Genomic DNA, 20,644 nt, shown 5'->3' with positions numbered 1-20,644 from the left:
TCCTCTACCAAGTTCCCACACAATTTTTTCACTCACTCCGAAAGTGGACGGACAACCAGGGGGGTCAATCCTGGAATCCCTATCGGTGTACACCCTGAAATTAGAGACATATCCAGTCCTACTGTCTCACTGCATATACATCTTAATTTCCTAGTGTGCCCTCTTGCTTAGAATGTACTGCCTAAAACCCAAGGGGCCCTTGAACAAGATAAAAGACTCATCCACAGATATTTCTTTCCCTGGAGCATGCCTCTCAGAAAATGGATCTACAAAGTGATGAAGGACAGGCCAAATCTTAAAAAGACAATCACAATCGTGGTAATCTTGTGGCAACGCTAAACCATTATCGACAAAATGCAGCATCCGAGGCAGAAGCAAATACCAATCACTACTCATGATTGCCGGAAATAAAGCTGTTGCCATCAAGGGACTAGTAGACCAATATGAAGACATTGATTGCTTCCTGATCAAGCCCATCAAGAAAGTTAGACCCAAGAAATTCTACAACGCTTCCAGATTTGTGGGAGTCCACCGGGTAGCTCTAGAGTGGGGCCTACGTCTGGCACAGCTGTCCCCCAAATACTGTTCAGCATAAAAATTAATCTACTCCACAATCTTTTCCAAAAATCCATAAACTGAAATTTTATTATAGGCAAAAGTTTTCAGTATCCACACTACACCCTGGGAAACCAGTAAAGTCAGGCAACTCCGGCTGCACCATGTCCGGAGCAACCCAGAGGTCCACTCTTCCAATGGGAAGCATTGCAGCCCTAGGCGGCAGTCTAGATGCCTCTTGCACTATCGGCACATCAATGTCCTCCTCTAAAAACAGGCTCTTCATCTGCACTGAGAGTGGCTTCATCATCCGATGATTGCTCTCGGACAGAAAATTCACTACCAGAATCTTCCACTCCCTCCCCTGCCTCAGATGCAGAGTCTGTCTCGTAATCCTCGTCAGAGGAAGACTCAAAAAACATACCAACAACCTGCTGAGCAGTCATCCTGCGGCTTGCCATAATCCTTACAAAGAAAGGAGACTTCACAAACTAGTCCATAACAACCAACACTGTGCAAAATAATTAATAAACAAAGTGTGGCTTTATCATAAAGATTTATATACTAAAAAACGATATGACTCACTTGGCAGAGATAGCTAGACTCACCAGCACCTACTCTGCAGAGACACAGCAAAAACCAACAGTATCCCACTAGAAACTAAAAACAAAACAAATGACTAACAAGACAACAACATTTAAATTGAGCTCAAATGCAAAAAGATTTTCACACACAATAAAGCATGAGCTAAACATACTGCTATTATTACACCATTTACAAAAACACATTAATGCAGGGAAATTATACTTATTTAGATTAAAAAGTACAAACAACTTTTTCTTACCAAACACCCGCAACTAAAAAAAAATGCAGAACTACCGGTGACGAAACCGCATCCTGGAACATCTTTTAAAAGAGCAAAAGCCTTTAACTAGAATAAAAAGGAAAAAGAAAATATTACAATTGCAAATGACAATAAATAAAACTATTAACACTATAACACGCAATGTCACTACCCAAATGGCCAATCTGCCACCAAGGTGGACAGAAAAACAGCCAAAAGTTAATAACCGATGTCCCATCCCATTGGGGCAACCTTACCCAAGGGGCCACCCCCCAAACATAAATATATGTATATCCATGGTTCTAATGGGTTATCTGCCCCCACCCCCCGCAGATGGCCCTAAAAAAGAAAGAAAGAAAAACTATAAGCACTAATAGCGGGCGACCATTACCCAGGAGCCACCCGAGACATAAATATATACATATCCCTTCTGCTAAATAGCAACAAATTAATACCTGGTTCAGCGATCCAGCATGATTTCCCATGACATCAGCAGGTCCGGTGTTACCTGTTTTTGCGCATCCTTCTTCAAACAGTAAAAGCACCCCATTGAGACATCAAGTGTGGTCTATGGTAACTGGCACACTGAAATCCTTGGGAGGTATGATACTGCCAAATCATCCCTCTGCAAATTATCCAGCTTTCCAGCCTCCTATGACTATTGAGCAAATTCTTCTTACAGCAGTGGGTTGGGTGAATTTGATGTCAACATTGTAGTTCTAGTGAGGCTTCTAGAACTTTATCAAGCCACTGTGGTGGGCTATTGTCAGACTGGCCAACTTGCAAGACAACAGCTGGCACCACTCATAGGTGGTTTGCCTAAACTCCCTGAATACAGTGTGTGGCTCTCACAGACAATAAACCTTGTCACCACTGTAATAATGAATCCATCTGCTATGTTGATAGAAATATGCTTCTTTTATTCCTGGTGAGGTGAAGTTACTTGTAAGATTGTATGTACATGCCGCACTGGGAAAGGTGTCCTACTGCGTTTTCAATCCCAGTCCTCCGTATCATAGCTCACTCCCTCACAGGGGATTACAATGGATATAACCGTATTACGTTTTACTGATTTGTTTAGCAGCAGTTCTGCTGTTAGTATGGCCTCAAAGCGTTATGGGAGTCCTAGCACCTTCACATCTTGGCCTTAACTTTTATCACATTTCACAGTCTATTTTAATCATTGAGTTGGCTCCTCGGTTGTGGAGACGTGCTTGATATGCTGCTCTTGGGTATATATTGGGTCATGTGTGTGTTATAATGGTTAGTGTTGATATCTTTATCAATCCTTTTAGCTTTAGCTCTTTGGGTTAAAAACTGTCAATATCACAACATTTAGAGATAATTTCACAAGAGGGTTTGGTATCCTGACTGCATTGAATACCATTATCCTTAAAATTTACTTAAGAAGCCTCAATTTTTTTTCCAAGGGTTCTTGAAGTGCTTGTTAAACCTTACCTCCAAGTTTTCCTTTTTGTAGACCTGCACGCTGGTATAATGATGGAGTCCACACTCACAGCAAGGCAGATCCGGCAGAAATTCATTGACTTCTTCAAAGACAACGGGCACACATATGTCCACTCATCGGCCACTGTTCCTCTGGATGACCCCACACTGCTGTTTGCCAATGCCGGTATGAACCAGGTAAGAATAAGTGCCCACATTTTGTTCCTGACTGGAGTCAGACTTTTGTAATGCTCTGTACTCTCCACCAAAGTCAGACAGGGCAAAATGTGATGAATATGCCAAAATGTGTGCAGGAGAATCTGCTATAGATGACAAGTCTCCTCCAAATGTGAATGGAACAGGAAGTTTCTTAAAAAGTGTAGGTGGTTGGATCATTGAGGTTTCCAGCTGCCTAACCTACAGGTGCTGTATTTATCCTCTGGCAAAGTGCACAGATTGTCCTTGAAAGAATGAAGTCACCTGTACTAAACTTCACAATCGGATCTTTTTTGCGATAAATGTATTACTTTGTTAGGGATCAGAAGAGCGGTCTCTTTCTAGTTTTCTTTCCTTAACTACACAGATCCTAATTTTTAGATTTGAAGAGCCTGGGGAGTTTACCTGTATTGTTTTCGTTGGTAGACATTCATGGTAAAAGAAACAGGCTGTGGTGTTGGCAATTTTTCACTATTAGTGAATAATTTTGGGAAATCGTGAAGGACACCTTGATACAAATAAACCAGTATCTAATTTTAAATTAGTCCATGTTATATGGTATTCCATTAAAAACTCCATGTCAAAATATCACTTTATTTGGTGATATTTTTAAATATTTATTTTTTCTCTTCCATCTGTTTTGGAAAGCTAAGATGACGATTGCACACGTACAAGTGCAATGTTTCTGCTATGAATTGCCATATAAGTCAAATGACTGGTGTATTTTTCATACATTTTTCTATTTCATAGTTACCATTTGCCTCTTGCGCTTCAACTTCCTAGTGTGACCACTTTGTCTTTTTCCCCAACTTCCAGCAACACAAATTATTTTTTATATTTGGGTAATCACTAGATTTAGAAGCATCGGTGTTGGGCAAAGCATGTGTCGGCGTCTATGACTGTCTTGTGCTGTGAACTTTGTTAGCTACCATATAAAGAACTCCTTCGGACAGGAATGTCATCAGTCACTGTAAATTGTACAGTTACCTCCTAATACAATGAATATCTGCAAAAAAAACTGTCTCTGCACTACTTAAAGGCACATTGTAAGATTGACTTGAAAAGTCGGGTTTGTGGGATGCTCGTATTTTTATGTGGTTCTTATGTTGTGTGGCCCACATCCAAGAGCCTTTCAAAAAGCATAGAATGTAGAAATGGTGCAACAATTATTCACAGTTAAAAACTAATCCTCTCCAAAGTTTTCGTGGGTAGCTCATTCAAAGTGTGAGTTTACTTCTTGAGGCAGAGAATATGCGTACCTTGCGCACTATTAGGAAAGTATCCCGGTTCTTTTCTCCCTCTGCACTTAAACTAATCGTCATGGCCATGGTCTTATCTAAGATCGATTACGGGAACATCATTTATAACGGCGCCCCCGCTTACGCACTCCAACGCCTTCAACTGGTGCAGAACCAGGCAGCTCGCCTGGTGCATGGCCTACCAAAATATCATCACTCCTCCCCTCTCCTTATGGCCCTTCACTGGCTACCAATTAAACAAAGATCCCTCTTCAAACTCGCTGCCTCACCTTTCAAGCCCGGGCGGGTACCGCTCCGGCCTTTATTAACTCAGCCATTACCCGCTGCAATCCTGCCAGAGACCTACGCTCCTCTACTCAATCCTTGTTAGTTATTCCTCGGTACAAGAAAAAGCGATCCAGCGGCCAGAAATTCTCGGTACTGGCACCCACCTTCTGGAACTTCCTTCCCCTCCCTCTCAGAACCTCTCCTTCCTACACGGAGTTTCGCAAAACTCTAAAAACCTTTCTGTTCCAGCAAGCTTTCAACCTATAGCCCCCGTTGCTTTTCCTCAGCTCTGAATCCCTATAGCGCCAAGAAACTGCTCAGTGAATGTGCGCTTTACAAATAGCTATAAATTCAAATTCAAATAGTTCCCTGCAGTTTTTCCATTGAGGTCTAAGACTGTTGCTTGTTGAGGTTAACAATTTATACTTAATCACTGGGATGTGTACTAAACAGGTAACAAAACAATGTACACAGTTCCCCAAGGGAGGTGAAAAGCAAGAATATGCAGAGTGGAGGGTGGAAGGAGAAGGGAAGAAAAGGTAAAGAAGGGGAATTTCCCTTGTTGGAACTAAAACCCTCACACACCTAGCAAGCTAGATGTCCTGCTTCATCATATGGGTTCTGCTCCTCGTCAGACTGGCGCTGCAATGTCTGACGGGCACCCGTAAAGGGGCTCTTTATCGGAGATCTTTTGTTCCGGCCATATGGTGCATTCGGGTGAGAGGGATGGAAAAGGTGTAGTCATGAGAAAGTGGTGAATTAAGAAAGGTGGGTCAGTCCACAATAAGTTTTATTGGCGTGGCTGACGCCCTTGATTAAAATGGTGGGAGGGGAGATATGTGCTTAAGGAAGTACAAAGCAAGATGCCTACAACCCCCTGATCAGGTAAACATGGATGGCAATTCGTCAGGACCTATGTGAAACGTACTACACAGTGAAAATTTAAAAATGGATGTTCATACAACCTTATGCCATGTCGTCGTACAAGGGCAGGCAACTAGGTCCTGCTGAACTGGGGGGACCTAAAGGAAAGTACATAACAAAGGAATAATGGTAGTTCTGTATTTGTTATGTTACAAGGTCAAAAGAACAACATGCTCGGAAACACACTCGTGGGTGTAGAGGGACAGTGAATACAGCGATATTTACAGGTATATCCCCGTTTGGAAGACAGTGGGTTGCATTGCAAGGTAAAAAGTGTTAAAAGACGCTAAACGTGAGGAACATGAAGAGAGGCGCATAATAACCGATCTTACCCTAAGGGAGATCCTAAGGTGCCCCGCAGTCTGCTCCAGTGGGACCTGCACGTATAGGTCAGGAACCTGGGAGAAGAGAGAGAGCGTCGATGTAGAGCATTGAATAATGCTCAACAGTATTATGGTAGCATCCCGTCGTGGGTCAAGGCTCACAGAGTGGAAATTGCCGACGGGGTAGTTGCAAGTCAGTAAGACCACTTGCGCGCCTATATAGCCACAAGGAAACAGGTGAACCTGCGGCAATACGTAAGCCAAGGTGAGCACCCAAACACAGAATCAGCACAGGCTGTCCCTGTACACCCAAGCGGGGATCGCTGGGGAACCGGGACTAGCCATGGCCAAGACTGCGTCCAGGACACGACAGAGGCGTACGTAGTAGAGGCGCCACCAGGGATAATACTCTCGTCCAAGGAACGGCGTCGAGCAAATGGGATCAAAGGATCGCTTCCTGCCCCATTGGCAAGAACACACCCGGCATGGACTGAAGCCGGCTGGGTTCAAGAGGCAGAGAAACGTAGCAGGGATCTCAAGCAAACTTACCCGGATATCGTGCGGTCAGCGCCGCTAACACCTACCCCCAGCGTCTGGTCAGGACAGAGCAGCTGGTAACGAAGCCGGCGTCTGTGGGGAGTATAAGTAGCTCCTGTTTTGCTGAGTCCGCGTGGGGGCGGGGCTTCAACGGGAGACTGCTGCGCATGCGTCAGTGGAAGGCTTCAGAACGCTTCAACTAGAATGCCGTCAGTGATGCCAGTGGCATAATAGTGGCAACCATCTTGGGTGTGGAAGATCTGGCAGTTCACAGGACAAGGGTGATTGTAAATCTGGTGACAGCTGGGTGAGATCTAATGTGACAGTGACGACCACGGTACCGAGTCGTTCAGGCCACTTATGTCGAGTTGGAGACGGTGGACCCATCTTTGTTAGATTCTGAACAATGCCTGCTGTGTGATGGAGGGGTGGGACTCCAAAACTAACCAACGTATGCTGTCTGCCTGATGGCCCTGCTGTGTGTAATGTTGGTATGTGTCTTGAGACACCTGATATTACTTTTGTGCTCCATGATACGTAGTTTCACTTGTCTCATGGTCATCCCAATATAGTGTTTGTTACATGGGCAAGTAAGTAGATAGATGCACCTGGTACTGTTGCAGTTGGTATGCTTACGTAACTTACGTAACTGCCAGTTGAAAGTTTCAGTGAGCATAATCTCCTTAATTGGTGGAGTCTGGGGACAAACAGCGCATCCCCCACAAGGGAAGTGACCTGTCACTGGAGGAAGGCCCCACAAGGTGCTTTGACTGTTGGCGTTTTGTTTCTTGGGCCGTGTATGAATTAGGGAGTCCTTGAGGTTGGCCGTTCGTTTGAACGCAAACCGAGGTAGTGGAATATTCAGACCGCTAGAGTTAATGATGTGCCAATGTTTGTTTATGGGTTTCTTAATGTAGCCTGAGTTTTTTGTGAAGCAGGTGACACATGTAATCAGATCATCTATGTGAACTAAACAATCAAAAGAAAACAGAAGTTCCTAGAATATAGGAATATACAAAAAGGTGGCAAGTAATATTTTTGGAGGGGCTGGACATGCAAGAAGGGCCAGCGCAGTCCCAGAACAGTTGGGATGTATCTGCATTAGAAATCAAACCAAACCCTGGCGCATTGGCATTTGTAAAAGAGGTGTCGTGTGCGGGGAGCAAGATTAAAATTCACCACTTGTATCCAGTCTAACTGCAAATTGTCTGCATGCGTTTCTCTGAGAATTTCACATGCCATTAGTGTTTACTTTGGGTGCTAAAAAAACACTGAACACGTGGTGCCTTGACAGACCGTATAGTGAACACAACACAGAAGAGATGTGACTTTATATGTTAACTCAGTTGAGGAGAGATACTGCTGTATTTTGGACCCCTTTAAAAGCTAAGAAAATTGGTTTGAAACCTCATTAATGTAATAAAGTCTGACAAGCAAAGTCTAGTGGCGGTTGTGGCACAAATAATGAAGCATATGAGGTAAAGTTGCATCTTAATGTCCTAAGTGGATGTTTAAATCGTAGACAAATGCCTATGCCATTAAGAAATCATGGATTTGTATATTCATGTGTAGATGCAGTTTAGTACCTTGCTGGCTGGTTCTGCCACCTAGAGCAATCTGGGGCGTTTAGTAAGTTGAGACCCAGGATAATTACCCATATCTACACCATCTCATACTACCTGTTTTTTTAAAAAAATGACAGTTGCATGAGACTTTTAATTTCGGCTGTATTCAAGGTGGTCTTTACCCATATTTATACTTATTCAAATTATTGATAATTATTTTTTAAGTATTTGCAGTAACTCAAACCTCATACCTAGTAGCATGTAAACTATAGCAAATGAATCAGCCACAGATGAGGCGAGAAATACCTTTTGATTTGAAGCCTCTTGAAGCCTTTATTTTCGAATGAAAAAGCCACATTTAATGTGACGTGGCCATTAGAAGACGAACGTATTGTAATATTTTCTTCTGAATCATTCACCCTGACTAATGGGCCTACTTCAGTGAAAGTGTATATGCATACAGACTTGCATGTGCTATGATTATTGACTTATTAAAGATAACGTACTACACTTGGAGTTTTTCTTTGTGTTAAGGGTAGTGGTACCTTCTAAAATCTTTACAAGTTATAATGTTCTACAAAGAAATAAATGTTGACTACCACTTACAAGATGCTGATGTACGAACACAAGCTCCGCTTATTGCTCAGCATGCAGATATGCCTGTACCAGCTAAGCATCGACAAATCACTTTTAACAAATGGTACAGCTGACTGAGCATGTCATTCTGTTTATCAAGTGTATTTGAAAAATGGTTCCATATTTAGATATTTCTCTGTATAGAACCACTTGATCAACTAATTTGATTATTGTCAAAGTTGAAGGCCAGAGAGTTTCGGGTGTATTGTGGTATCGCATTGCTTAGTTCTAACCCCAGAGTTAGTAAACTTGTTATAATTTTAGTTTTCTTTCTAATTGGGAATTGGCTGAATTGAATTGGCTACATTAATTGGCAGCTACTAAATGAATAAAGGGTTTGAAAGTTCTACCACCTGGTTCCAAAAGTGTCCTGCAGCTGTGCATTTACACCACTTTTGCTTATAGAATGCACATTTTATTTTAAATGCATTTTTTTCTTACTGTGCAAAACAGTTTCTGTATTGGTTGTGCGTAAGCAAGCTAGGAAGACTTTTTAGTATTTCCTGTGGCACTAAGTCAGATGAACTTGACATTGTATTTTTTTTTTAAGTGTGTTGAAACTGTTAAAGTTGGGCCATTGTGACCTCTTCTGAAGCGTAGAGTATAAAGTCCCCTTGGACACCGGTAAAATCTGCAACGTTTGGGAATGTGGGTCCATAGCTGAACCTTTTGAATTTAACTCTCACTCCCAGGGCTATTCTGTTTGTTAGTGTTGCATAATTGGTAAATAAAAAGAACCGATTGAACTCTGGAGCATTTCCTACATAAACAGGCATTGAAAGTCAACCTGACGTTTTCCCTGAGGTAGCGGGAATCTTACATAGTGCTATCATTCCTTTTGGCGATTTTCCACATTACTAAGCACATTTCCCCTCAACTTTTACCTGCTTTGTTAATGTGATTGGAGTAATATGCCTTTCTTAAAACGATAATTGTGCTTTAGTAACACTTCTTGCTATTTTAAATCCAAGCTTGTCTGAGTGTATCCGGTGCACCAGTAGCATTCAACTTTGTACTTCTTTTCAAGTTGTTGAACTCAGAATCTTTTTATTTATTGATGGTTTAGCTCAGTGATTTACGTTTTTGTTTTTGCAAAGATCCACCAAGCCTGTCCAGCATGTTATGTTTGGGTAAAGGGTGCCTAAGATGACTTGATTTGTGTGTTTTGTCCTGGATCATGGATGTTTTCAAATTTGGTCCTGGTCCTTCTTTCCCATTTGGGCTGTGAATTTTGGCTAAAGCAAGGGCTAGAATCCGTGCTGGATAGATGGATGGTGATCAGTGAGTATTCCGACAATAATTATGGCAGAACTGTTAGTTTTGATATTTCAGTAAGGTGTGCAGATGTCCCCTTTCATAAATGTCTGTTTGTGAGAGAACGTCTTCCAGATAATCACCCAGGTGAAAGTTATGCTCTGTTGGGAACCAAAAGCATGGGCCACAGTTACTGATGTTAGGCCACTATCTACATATTGCACTTACAGCACTCAATTGGGGGCACTGAAGGAATCCAGTTTTTAGGAGCAAGCAATTTCTCAGTAGCAAGGCCAAGAGAAGCTTTTCCAAGTGGCAATTGTAATAACTACTGCGCCCCTGCACAGTAAGTATCTATCAACAACCTTCTGCTCCCCTATATCCTGATGAGGTGAAAATAGTGCTTCCTCCCTTTTGAGTGAAAGTACACTTTAGGTGCAGCTCCCAGTCCAGCAGAGTATAGCATTCCTATCGGGCAGCGCTTTCAATGAGGAAAAACAAGTGCAGGTACCGGGGTGTGGAATTAAATAAAACAATCTACTTGTCCATTGGGCAGGTTGCTTCATGAATCTGTTTGCCCTGTAACAAAATCCACTTTCCCCTTTTGTGCAGTGACACATTATGGCAGCAATCTCATTATGTAGGAGCTCTGATGTAGCCTCTTTGAATATGCCAGGGCTCATATTATAGTAAGGTTTGAATACTAGCAAGTCCCATATTTTGCCTCCCTTCCGCAAATCTACATACTGGGACTGAAGGTAGTGGTAAGCAATAGTTCCAGGATTGGAATGCCCTATTGAGTCTGTGCAAAGCTAATAGTATGTTTTAAGGGTTTTCACCAGATCTTTGCTAATCTTTTCCCATACTAAAAAAGTTTGAAAATGTACTCCTTACAATGCAGTTCACAAATGTTTTCCAGGAATACGATTTCTTGACCTACTTCTGTAAATTGGTATGAATTCATTAAGGCTGTAAATCTGCACTAATACAAGGACATTTACCATGGGTGCACCTTTTAGATTTCTTTTATATTTGGCCCCTAATTAGGTCTATTGTTAACCGAGACCTTTTGTGTTTATTAAATTGTATCTCTGTCTCTATCGGCTGTCTTCACTATGAGTGACGGCATTCTGCTTCTTTTACAGGAAACATATTGGCACACAAAGTAGTTTTGTTCGATGCCAGGAACTAATGTGGCAATGTGTGCTTTTTGAGACCAAAAATGTTTTTTTGCTTTTACCAAAACTTTTATAAGGATGAAGGCCAGGCAGTTCCCACAGCAATAAGGTTTAACAAAAACCATGCCAAAACGAGACCCGCATTGACAAAACCAACAGGCTAACTACAAATTTCAGACCTACTGACTTTGCCAATGCTTGCTATTTTTGTTTCCCATAATCTTGTTGAAACTGGTTACACATTTTTCCATTAAGAGTATTTTTGGGAAATACTAGCATGCATCAACACATTTGATAAATGATGCTGCAAAGTAACGGTACCTAAAGTTTTACAGTAGCTTAGCAAAATGTTTTTTATTTCTTCCTTGTTTCAGAATTTTTGTGAACATATTTTATTTTGAAAGCAAAGAATCCCTCTTGCTTTCAAGCTTCTGCAAATATTTTCATCTAATCAGAGAGCATTCTGGGAGCATTATACATAGCCTCCTACTGCTAAATTTTAAAAACGTGTGTACACATTCATATTGAAACCGCTGTGAGTAGTGTATTCCGAGCTTAGATTTCCGTGGAACGCTCCCCCTAATAATTAAGGCTTTGCATTAATGAACCATAAATACAAGTTCGGACAGCATTAACACATCAACACAAATATTCTCTTAACTGCAGATAATGCCCTTCCCTGATCCATAATATGGTACTGTAAACTGCCACCCAAAGGGTTGGTGCTGCAGGGGTTGGACCTACTTGTCCCAAGGACAAAATGCACATGAAAACTTGTCGCCCTTGACCCCAAAGAATATGTCCTGGGCATCGGACTATAGGAATTCCACACCCCTGCTCTTTGCTTCAGCCACTAGTCCTGGCTGCCGCCACAAAAGTTCTGCTGCTTTTCCCAGCAGTGGTGTCTCGACTCATGGCCAAGGACTGGAGCAGGTTCTATGCAGGTTCTATGCTGCAGTGTTGCTGCGGGGCACCGCACCCCTCTCACTTCAGGCAGTTGACAAGTCATACCTGCAGCTGCAATGTCAAGTGGTTGGTGTCCTGCCCCCGCTGACTGACCTCATTGTTCCCTTTTGTCGGCTCTCGATTGTGCCTCTCCACAGCTGGTCTCCATGGCTTCTCAGTTTGGCTGCAAACATGAGGAGTCTCGCTTCCAGCAGCCACTGGCTGCTCCTCTCCAGTCCGCAGCCTTATCCCTCACGACGTGGGTCACACTGTTGCTCCCAATCGTCGATGCGTAGCTCTTCTAGAGAGCGGCCATCATGATCGGCCTCTAAAACACTTCATGTCTTATCTTAGCGAAGCTTTAGTGCAAAGTTTAAACCAAGCCATTGTTCACTCTTCACTGCTTATCAACCAAACAGAATCAATTGTAGGACTTCTACTGCAGTTTGCAGAGCATAATAAAACATGACACAATATATCAATGTCCAGCTAAAACAGACACAATGAAATGCTTTGTCAATACTAGGAACACTGGATTTATGTGATTCTAAGGCGGCGGCGCTTTCAGCATGGGTATTATTTTCCACAATTGCCACCTAAAACTACTTCTGCTACATAAGTTCAGATTTTAACAAAAAATTAGTTTCGAACTCACACAGATTAAAAGTTACTAAAACCCACTACCACATGTGTTTGCCTACAACGGAAGGGCTGTTGCAAAGGTTAACTGGTCATCTTTAATTTGCTGAGTGCTGCATTTAAGTGTCCAACTAATACCAATGAGTTGAAACCTTTGCCCAGGTAGTGTTTATATATGGAAAACAATGGAGAAATATTACGTTCACAAAATGCCACTTAATTTGCTTTTTCTTGCTATATAATTTGCATTTTGTTGCCACATAAATTAACTTTGCCACATTATTTATTCCCCCTCTACTGCATAATTTGAGTGACCTTGGTCTGTACTTCTGAGAAGGATGTCTGAGCAATAACCCATTGTAAACATTTTAAAGCTTTTTACAAAACTGAGGTTAAAAATTAGATCTATGGAGCCCCACCTTAAGAATGCCTGCAATTTTCCTTTCAATATCTTTTCAGCTCTTAACCACCGTTATTCAAAGACCAGCATTTACTAGGGTAGGAAGTGATTGGCACAACAAATACAACGGAGCACTCCCATATTCACAAACACACTGACAATCACACAAGGACAGCCACACATACACAGAATTAAATTGATTGGTTTTTTTTCTAATACTTGGCATGTTGTCAAACTTTCTGCCTGCCTCACCTCAGCATTGATTTTCAACATGTGCATGAGAAGGCAGTGTAAACATTGCATTACACCAATGTGAGTGGCTCTGTGTTTTAAATCATAGTCTGACTGGCACACAGTCTCCAACCCGATGCAATCTCAGCACAAAGCTACACTGATGGTCGGATCTCAGTGGTGGCAGCTTCCACAAGCGAAACCCGTGTTTTCAGCTGCTCTTGTTAAGTCTTTGAGTACCGGTACTGTACCTGGGCTGAGCAGAAGTGGAGGTACTTTAAGGAAAAAACTTAAGAAGTGCTGGTACTCATTACTATTGAGTACTGGTCCACTTAAAGCACTGCTATCAGGAAGCAATTAAAACAATGTTGAATGTCTTCAATGGTCCTGAATATATATCGAGGCCAGTTGGGCAAAAACATCGACATTTGTACAACATTTCATAGCATAGGCATACATCACGAATTGGGAAAAGGTTACCTGGGGTTTGGGGTGAGAGGAAATCGTCCACAGCAGTCATTGAAACAAAGAATTATAAATTGTTTAGTTAATATGATACTATTCAATTCATAAAACTTTATTCGGTTTTACAGGATGAAAACCATAAAAGTCACAGTAAATATACACATTCCATAAAAATTTATGTTAAAGAAGTATAGAATTAATTTCCTTAAAACATAGAAAATTACGAATAAAATATGGTAAGTGCAATAAATAAGTTTCAATATATCACATAGAAGACCCACTGGGAGCATACCTAGAACTGTGAGTACCTCTCCCCCCCCACCCCCCTTAAGAGACTAATATTCCAAGCAGACCCTGGTTCTCACCAGTGATTTCAAATACCCTACAATAAAAATCATACAGTCAGGTTTCAACAGCTGCAGATACAAAAGGGCTGGGCCAACCTGCTTAAAATTAAGCTTCTTTAAAAGGGGGAGTAAAAAATGTCTCTGAGGTACTTCATAGAATTTGCAGAGGAACATGAAGTGTAGCTGATCCTGTGGAGACAGATTGTCGCAGCCACATGGTGCTAACACCTGTCCTCTGCTACACCCTTTTGGAACAGCAATTACAAGGGGAAAGAAATCAAGACAGAACCTTGTCAACAGAAACCGCTCATATTTGGTCAGTGTTCCCAGAAGGTATGGCTCTGTTAGTGGATGGGTTAGAAATTTACGGACGCTTGGTTTACATAATTCCTGTTCATCTCATTCCAGCTTCCTTGTAGAGATGAATACTTTTTTTTACCAATTCAACATCCTTTTTTTGCTATGGTTAAGGGTTTTAAAAAGAGTTCTGGGCGACCCAGCTCTGTAAGGCGACCTTTTACATACATCAGCCAAGGGAATTCTGGACATATGATCCAGGGACATACAGTCCCTTAAAATCTGCTGAGTAAGTTTTAATTCTTTGTTTGGCCAGCACTTAAGCCAGAACACTAATGGACGCAAAGCAAAGATATCACATAGGAAGGGGGGGGCCCAGTTCTTCATGGGCTATCAAATTCGATAAGCCAGTTGGCATTCCCAGCCGGCGCTTTAGAAAGTTATTCTCTGCCACCTGCAGCGAATCTGCCGTGGTATACCCCCACATTTCACTACCATAACATGCAGTTGACACGCCCTTCGCCTGGTAAATTTTCAGCATAGCTGCAATTGGGCGCTTGCCCATCTTAGCATCAAAGCTGAAAATTGCGGCAGCTATTCGTGTGAGCTCCCCCTTCTTCTTTTGAATAAGTGTCCCCCACTTCAGGCGATCATCAAACACTACCCCCAGATATGAGAAAACTGATGTTGTGGGAACCTTCTCAGAACCTACTGAGAGAGAATACGTTTTCGTTGGACGGGACCCTACCTGCATGATATAAGATTTTGCGTTGTTAATCCATTAGATCTCGGGAACCCATAAAATTCAGGAAAGCATCTAGTAAAGATTGAAGTCCTCTGGCAGTTCTTGCTATCAGGACCGCATCATCCGCGTATAGGAGGATGGGGAGACCCAGACAACCCACACTCGGAAAGTCCGCCCCTTCGATACCAGGGCTCCCTCGAGGTCATTAATATATAAATTAAACAGGAAGGGGGCTAAGATGCAGCCCTGCCTCACCCCTCTTTCAATGTCAAATTCTCTAGAAGCCCGGAGATCCTGTGCATATCTAATATTGGCCTTAGTATCCCTATGCAGATCCATCAGAAAGTCCACGATAGGAGCCTCCACCCCCATGGGCCTCATGCACTGCCACAGTTTGACCCAATTAACACAGTCAAACGTGGACGATAGGTCCATGAAGGCCATGTAGATCGTACCCGGGCGGGCCATCGTGTACTTGCCGAGGATCAACTACTAATTTAAACATTGGGCCACTGTGGACCTCCCCACACGAAACCCATATTTGGTATCGGCGATAATATTGCGGTCCTCTGCCCAGGCAAATAATCTTTGCAGTAATACCCCTCCCACCGCCTTAGCTACACAGTCACTGAGAGAGATAGACCGGTAACAATGTGTACTGTTTCGGTCCCCCTTTTTGAACACAGGCACAATGGTAGGGATTGCTCATGTATCGGGGCTACCGTCCCTGCCTGCTGCATTCAATACAGCCGTCAGGATTGGGGCCCAGAGTGAGGGATCCGATTTTAAAAAGGTCCGGCGGAATTCCGCCCGGACCCAGTGCCTTGTTGCTAGTTAAGCCCGCGATTCCCTCCTCTACCTCTGACATCTCAAAGACCAGATGGTCAGTATTTATTGACCGAGTTGGCTGGTCATATTGACCCATAGGGCCCTTAAACATGAGTTGAAAGTGTGCCACCCATACCTCGTCCGTAATGTGGGAGCCTAGGATATTACCTGGATCTTCAGAAAACCGGGGTCTGTTGATAATGCCCCAAAACCGTGTACCATTCCTTAGGGTGCTAGACTGCAACCGCTCCCTCCATGCCTCCTCCTTCAATGCTCTCTTGCGAGCGGCTAGGACCTGTTTATATCCTGTTTGACAAGCCTGTATATTTGTGGGGTTTCTCAGCACTTCTTTCAGGGCCTCCTTTAACTTGCGTGCTTCCTGCGAGCAAGAGGAATCAAACCATCTTGGGTTAGTTAAATACCTTACTGGCTGGGGCCCTCACAAATTCCCCTACTTTGCGTTTGATGGAACTAAAAGCAATAAGAATATTCCTTGGCTGACTCTCTGGTTGAACACAGAGGGCACGTTCAGCTACACAGGAGTCCCTCACCTCCCTATAAAAAAGCGTCTGGATCAGTCTGGGACCATTTAAGACGGCGCCCACCGTCTGTAGGTCTCATGATTCCCTTTACCCTCCCCCTAGGTTTGCTGGATAGAAGCACGCCACAGAAGTGTACACAAAGAGGATTGTGATCGCTATAACAGATATCTTTAATAGCAAACCTCTGGAAAAGGGACTGGGAGGGAGAAGAGACTAGAATATGGTCAATAAAAGACCCAGTGCCTCTATCTATTTAACCGCATCGCTGCGGCGGCTTTTCCCGCTGTGTGCGGCAATTTTTAAAAAGCCGCGTTACATGACGAGCTCAGCTCGTCATCCGCACACGACCACCGTGGCTGACGACGAGCTCAGCTCGTCATCGGCAGCGAAGGGGTTAAAGTAAGGATCAAGGTTTTACTGTTTGGGGCAGAGAGGGACATCAGTGGCAGTAAGTCAAATTCATTGATTAGTTTGTTCAATTCATCCCCCTGTGAAGAGTGTTCAAAATGAAACCCCCTCATTTTGTGACAACCCATTTCAGCCATGTTCGTAATCTTAGGATCGCCATAGGGATGGGTGTTAAAGTCTCCCAACACCATCAAGGGGTGTACGCTTAGGTCACATAGCTTCCTTAGATAGTGACTCAGCTTTATAATGTTACCTTCCCCCTTTTTACTGTTTGGTGGGTTATAGAAGTTAATCAAGGTCCTAATATGGTTCCCCTTCTTGAATGCGATGGCCTGTAGGCCCTGTGCAGAGAAGGGGCAGATTCGTACCACAGTCAACAGCCAGGGAAATATAGATAACCAAACCTCCGAGGATCTACCACTAGTTGAAGGGGTGGCAGGGACAAAGTAACCTTTAGAACCCTCCAGAAACAGATTACAATCCACTGACCAGGTCTCTTGCAGGCAGATTACTAAAAATTGCCTAATAAATTGATGCCATAAGGGGTCCTGGAACTGGTCTACCAGGCCCGCTATGTTCCAAGATATGACATTACTGTCCACCTCAGGTGGGTATCAACTCTATTTGTGGTGATGGAGAGGGAATCGTTTGCAATATCTCTAGCTCTGTCATCGGGATCAGGTGGGCCCTCTGTTGGTTCTTCGGCTCTGCTACTCTCTCACCAGAGATGTCCAGTCAATCACATTCCTCCCACCCCGATAACATGGAAAATCTGTTGGCTAATGCTAGGGTGGGAGGCGCGGCAGGCTTAGAGTGAGGGCCCCATTGATGACATGTACTAAATAAAGGTTGTGGATACCCATGGTTTTTACCTGCAGGGCTTTTGTACGGCCATCTAGCTTGTAAGGGTTCCCTTTCCTTGTTCCCCGTTATATGCCCATGGGGTTCAGCTCTGTAGAAGAAACCCAGAGGGAGTGCCAGTATTGGGGACCCATGAGTTGACTGACGAACATGAGCAACACCTGATAGGATTCTTTCAGCTACATCTGCCCTATTAAAATTAACTATAACACAATCGCCCCTGGCCACCTTTTTGGAGTTGCCAACCCATGCCACTCGATGTACCATAATAATGCTGCGTTCCACACCTGGACCCACCGGGGTATTTGTTGTTAGCCAGTTGAATGCCTTGTTCTTTAAGTTATTATAGTCTTCATTTGTGTCTGAACGAAGAGGCGGGATGCTACTCAAGATCACTACATATGGTGTAGATTCTGGTGGGGGATGAATAGTGGTAAGGCTCTGGCGGACCTTCCCCAGTGGCGCCACAGTGCCGTCCGACTGACCTACAGTAGTTTGAGAATCCCGCTTGTACAAAGGGACTGCCAGAGACCTACTAGTGGTTAGGCTGCCCCTTTGGCCGTCTGTCGCCCATAAACAGACTGCGCCGCTTGTTGCTGTGCAGGCAGCGGGTCTGCGTGTGAATTAGTGTGATTTTTAAATGTGCCTAGACCAGGATTGACTACTGGGTCGTGTACACGTGTAACCCTACGGGTTACACAACTGTCGGTTTGGCCCCGCCGCAAGACTTTTCTCTATTGCTGTCAGCCTCTCCAGTATAGGGCTCAGTTTGGTGTCCAACAAGGTAGTCATTATGTCGTAAAAAGCCTTGGTAGCCTTAGTATCGAAATTTTTGGCTACCGTTTTGGGCACTAAAGGTTTATTGGGAAGCTTGGGGGCCGGGGTCAATTTTGATCTTTTAGCTTTACCCCCAGTGGTTTCAAGTTTACGTTTTGTACTCCCCTGGGCAGTGGGTTGACTAGGCTCGAAGAGCGGATGGGTTGTTGTAGGACTCAATATATATTAGTACTGTTCTTCCCTTGAGGTGGAACAATACTACCTCTTCTATCAATTATAATAACTGGGGGAGAGATCTGTGCGGGGTGCGAGAGAGCACTGGAGAGGGAACTTCATTTATAGGCTGTAAGCCTTCAGTGACCGCAGAGACTATAGGCGACCCGTGGCATCTGTCAGAGCAGACAGATGACGATTCAACCAGGGGCACACTGGATCTAGGTAAAGGTGGATACAGACAATTGGAGGGTAATCCGGAGAGACGCCTATTCACAAGCTCAATCTCTTTATCAATGACAGCGGCTGCTCTCTGCAAGAAAGAGTCCATTGTGGTGACAGTGGAGAAAGAGCTAGCCGATGATTTAGCCCCAGTGGTCCCAGTCTGAAACTTTCTCCTCCCCATGATTTTGAGTGGTGTTAATAATACCACAACTGAGTTAAAACAGAGGCGAGCTCAAATGTATAGAAAAGCGAAAAAATAAGCAGCGTGTATACAGGTAAAACAAGAGGAGTACTTCTTGCTTGGGTTTCAATCTTGGTGTTTGTCCAGCACTTAGTTCAAAGTAAACTTTCCTCCCTACCACGGGATTTGAATGCCAGTGCCTATTGCAAGCATCCATGGCAGTGTCCAACAGAGTCTAAGTGGTAGGTGTTAGTTCAAGCCTACCTTCATTCAAGCCTACCTCCGTTCACAGGTACAAGGTCTCAATGCTCAACTGTCCAAGAGATGGAATCCAAGAGGGGTGGCATGGCCTGTCCTCTACCGCTCTCGGATGGGCTCAGACAGGCCCGCCCTTGTTCCGGGCTTCGTCCGAGCTGTGTCACGTGCAGCGGTGGGAGAGGCTGCTCTATAAGCACGTTGGCCACGCCTCCCCCTCACTCGTGGCAGCTGTGGGCTGGAGCAACGCACTCTGGGGGGTTGTGGCCTCCCCAGAGTGTGTGGAACAAAGTAGGCAATGCTATGGTGGCCGCGTAGCCCCTGGTACCCTCATCCCACCACGGGTTTTGAAAGATGGCAAATGCCGCGTTGTGGGCTTTCAGAAGACACAGGACACAGCAAGCAGGTAACACAAACTAGTCAAGAACAATAACCTAAGTATTATCTGAAAAGATTGGTCTTCAGATGCTTCTTGTTGGTGGTGGGTGATGTTCATTTTTGTAGGTCTGGTGGCAGAAACCTTCATGCTGAAGTGGCTGCTCCAGAGAAGTATTGGTTGCGAGCTAAGATTGTCTGGTGAGACGCTGCCCCTGCTGTTCGGGGGCACGGTCCACTTGCCACAGACTGCCTTGCTGCCAAGAGGCATCTTAAAAACTGATTCATTTTCCGCAGTGCATGGCCCTAACAATGACTGCTATTTGGGTGCCTGGACCACATGCTGAAGACTGCCTTGCTGCCAGGGGTCAGCTTAAAAAGAGGCGCCCCGAGTAGATTGGGCTGGGCCACCTCTCTTACTTTGACTTGCCAAGAAAGTTATGGCTACCCAGATTGTCTGTGTGTTCTGATATTCCTACTGTTTCTATACTTTTTAACTACCTTGCATTGACAAACTTACATTTTTAAAATTCTGTAGCAAGTTGATAGTCCAACTTAGTATGAGTATTTTATTGCGTTATTGGAGCAAGTAACCGAGACTACCTAGAGCATATAATTAGTTCAAGAGACAAACATTTCAATTTCCTATTTTTCGAAGGATTTGTTTCTGCCACCTGCAAGTGATTTTCTACGTGATCTGGCTAAAGTAAGGTGTTATCCCTTTCAAGCTGGCCATATTGGATATTCTAGTAACTGATCGTCGAAAAGCCTGGAAAAGCCTGGATTTTTGTATATAGTGAACTCTGTAACCTCCTGTTCCTAGGCTGTACAGTGAATTTTCTTTTACAGTCTGGTTTAAACCTTATCGAGGCTGATGCTTGATTTTTTTTTGAATGTTTTATTTAT

At 43.7% G+C, this 20,644-nt stretch overlaps 1 protein-coding gene across 1 annotated transcript in view; it reads left to right on the top strand.

Moving 5' to 3' along the window:
• Window positions 1–20,644, top strand: part of AARS1 (alanyl-tRNA synthetase 1) — a 336,551-nt gene that overhangs the window by 5,670 nt on the left and 310,237 nt on the right. Inside the window, exon 2 of the mRNA XM_086945275.1 lies at window positions 2,880–3,043. Within this exon, the coding sequence (XP_086801401.1) occupies window positions 2,897–3,043 (147 nt within the window). The 5' untranslated portion in view covers window positions 2,880–2,896. The remainder of the gene's footprint in view (window positions 1–2,879; window positions 3,044–20,644) is intronic.

This window comes from Lissotriton vulgaris, chromosome 12 (assembly GCF_964263255.1).
Source record: "Lissotriton vulgaris chromosome 12, aLisVul1.2, whole genome shotgun sequence".
Taxonomy (NCBI): domain Eukaryota; kingdom Metazoa; phylum Chordata; class Amphibia; order Caudata; family Salamandridae; genus Lissotriton; species Lissotriton vulgaris.
Note: the sequence above shows the minus strand (reverse complement) of the source record. Positions and strands in the feature narration are given on the sequence as shown.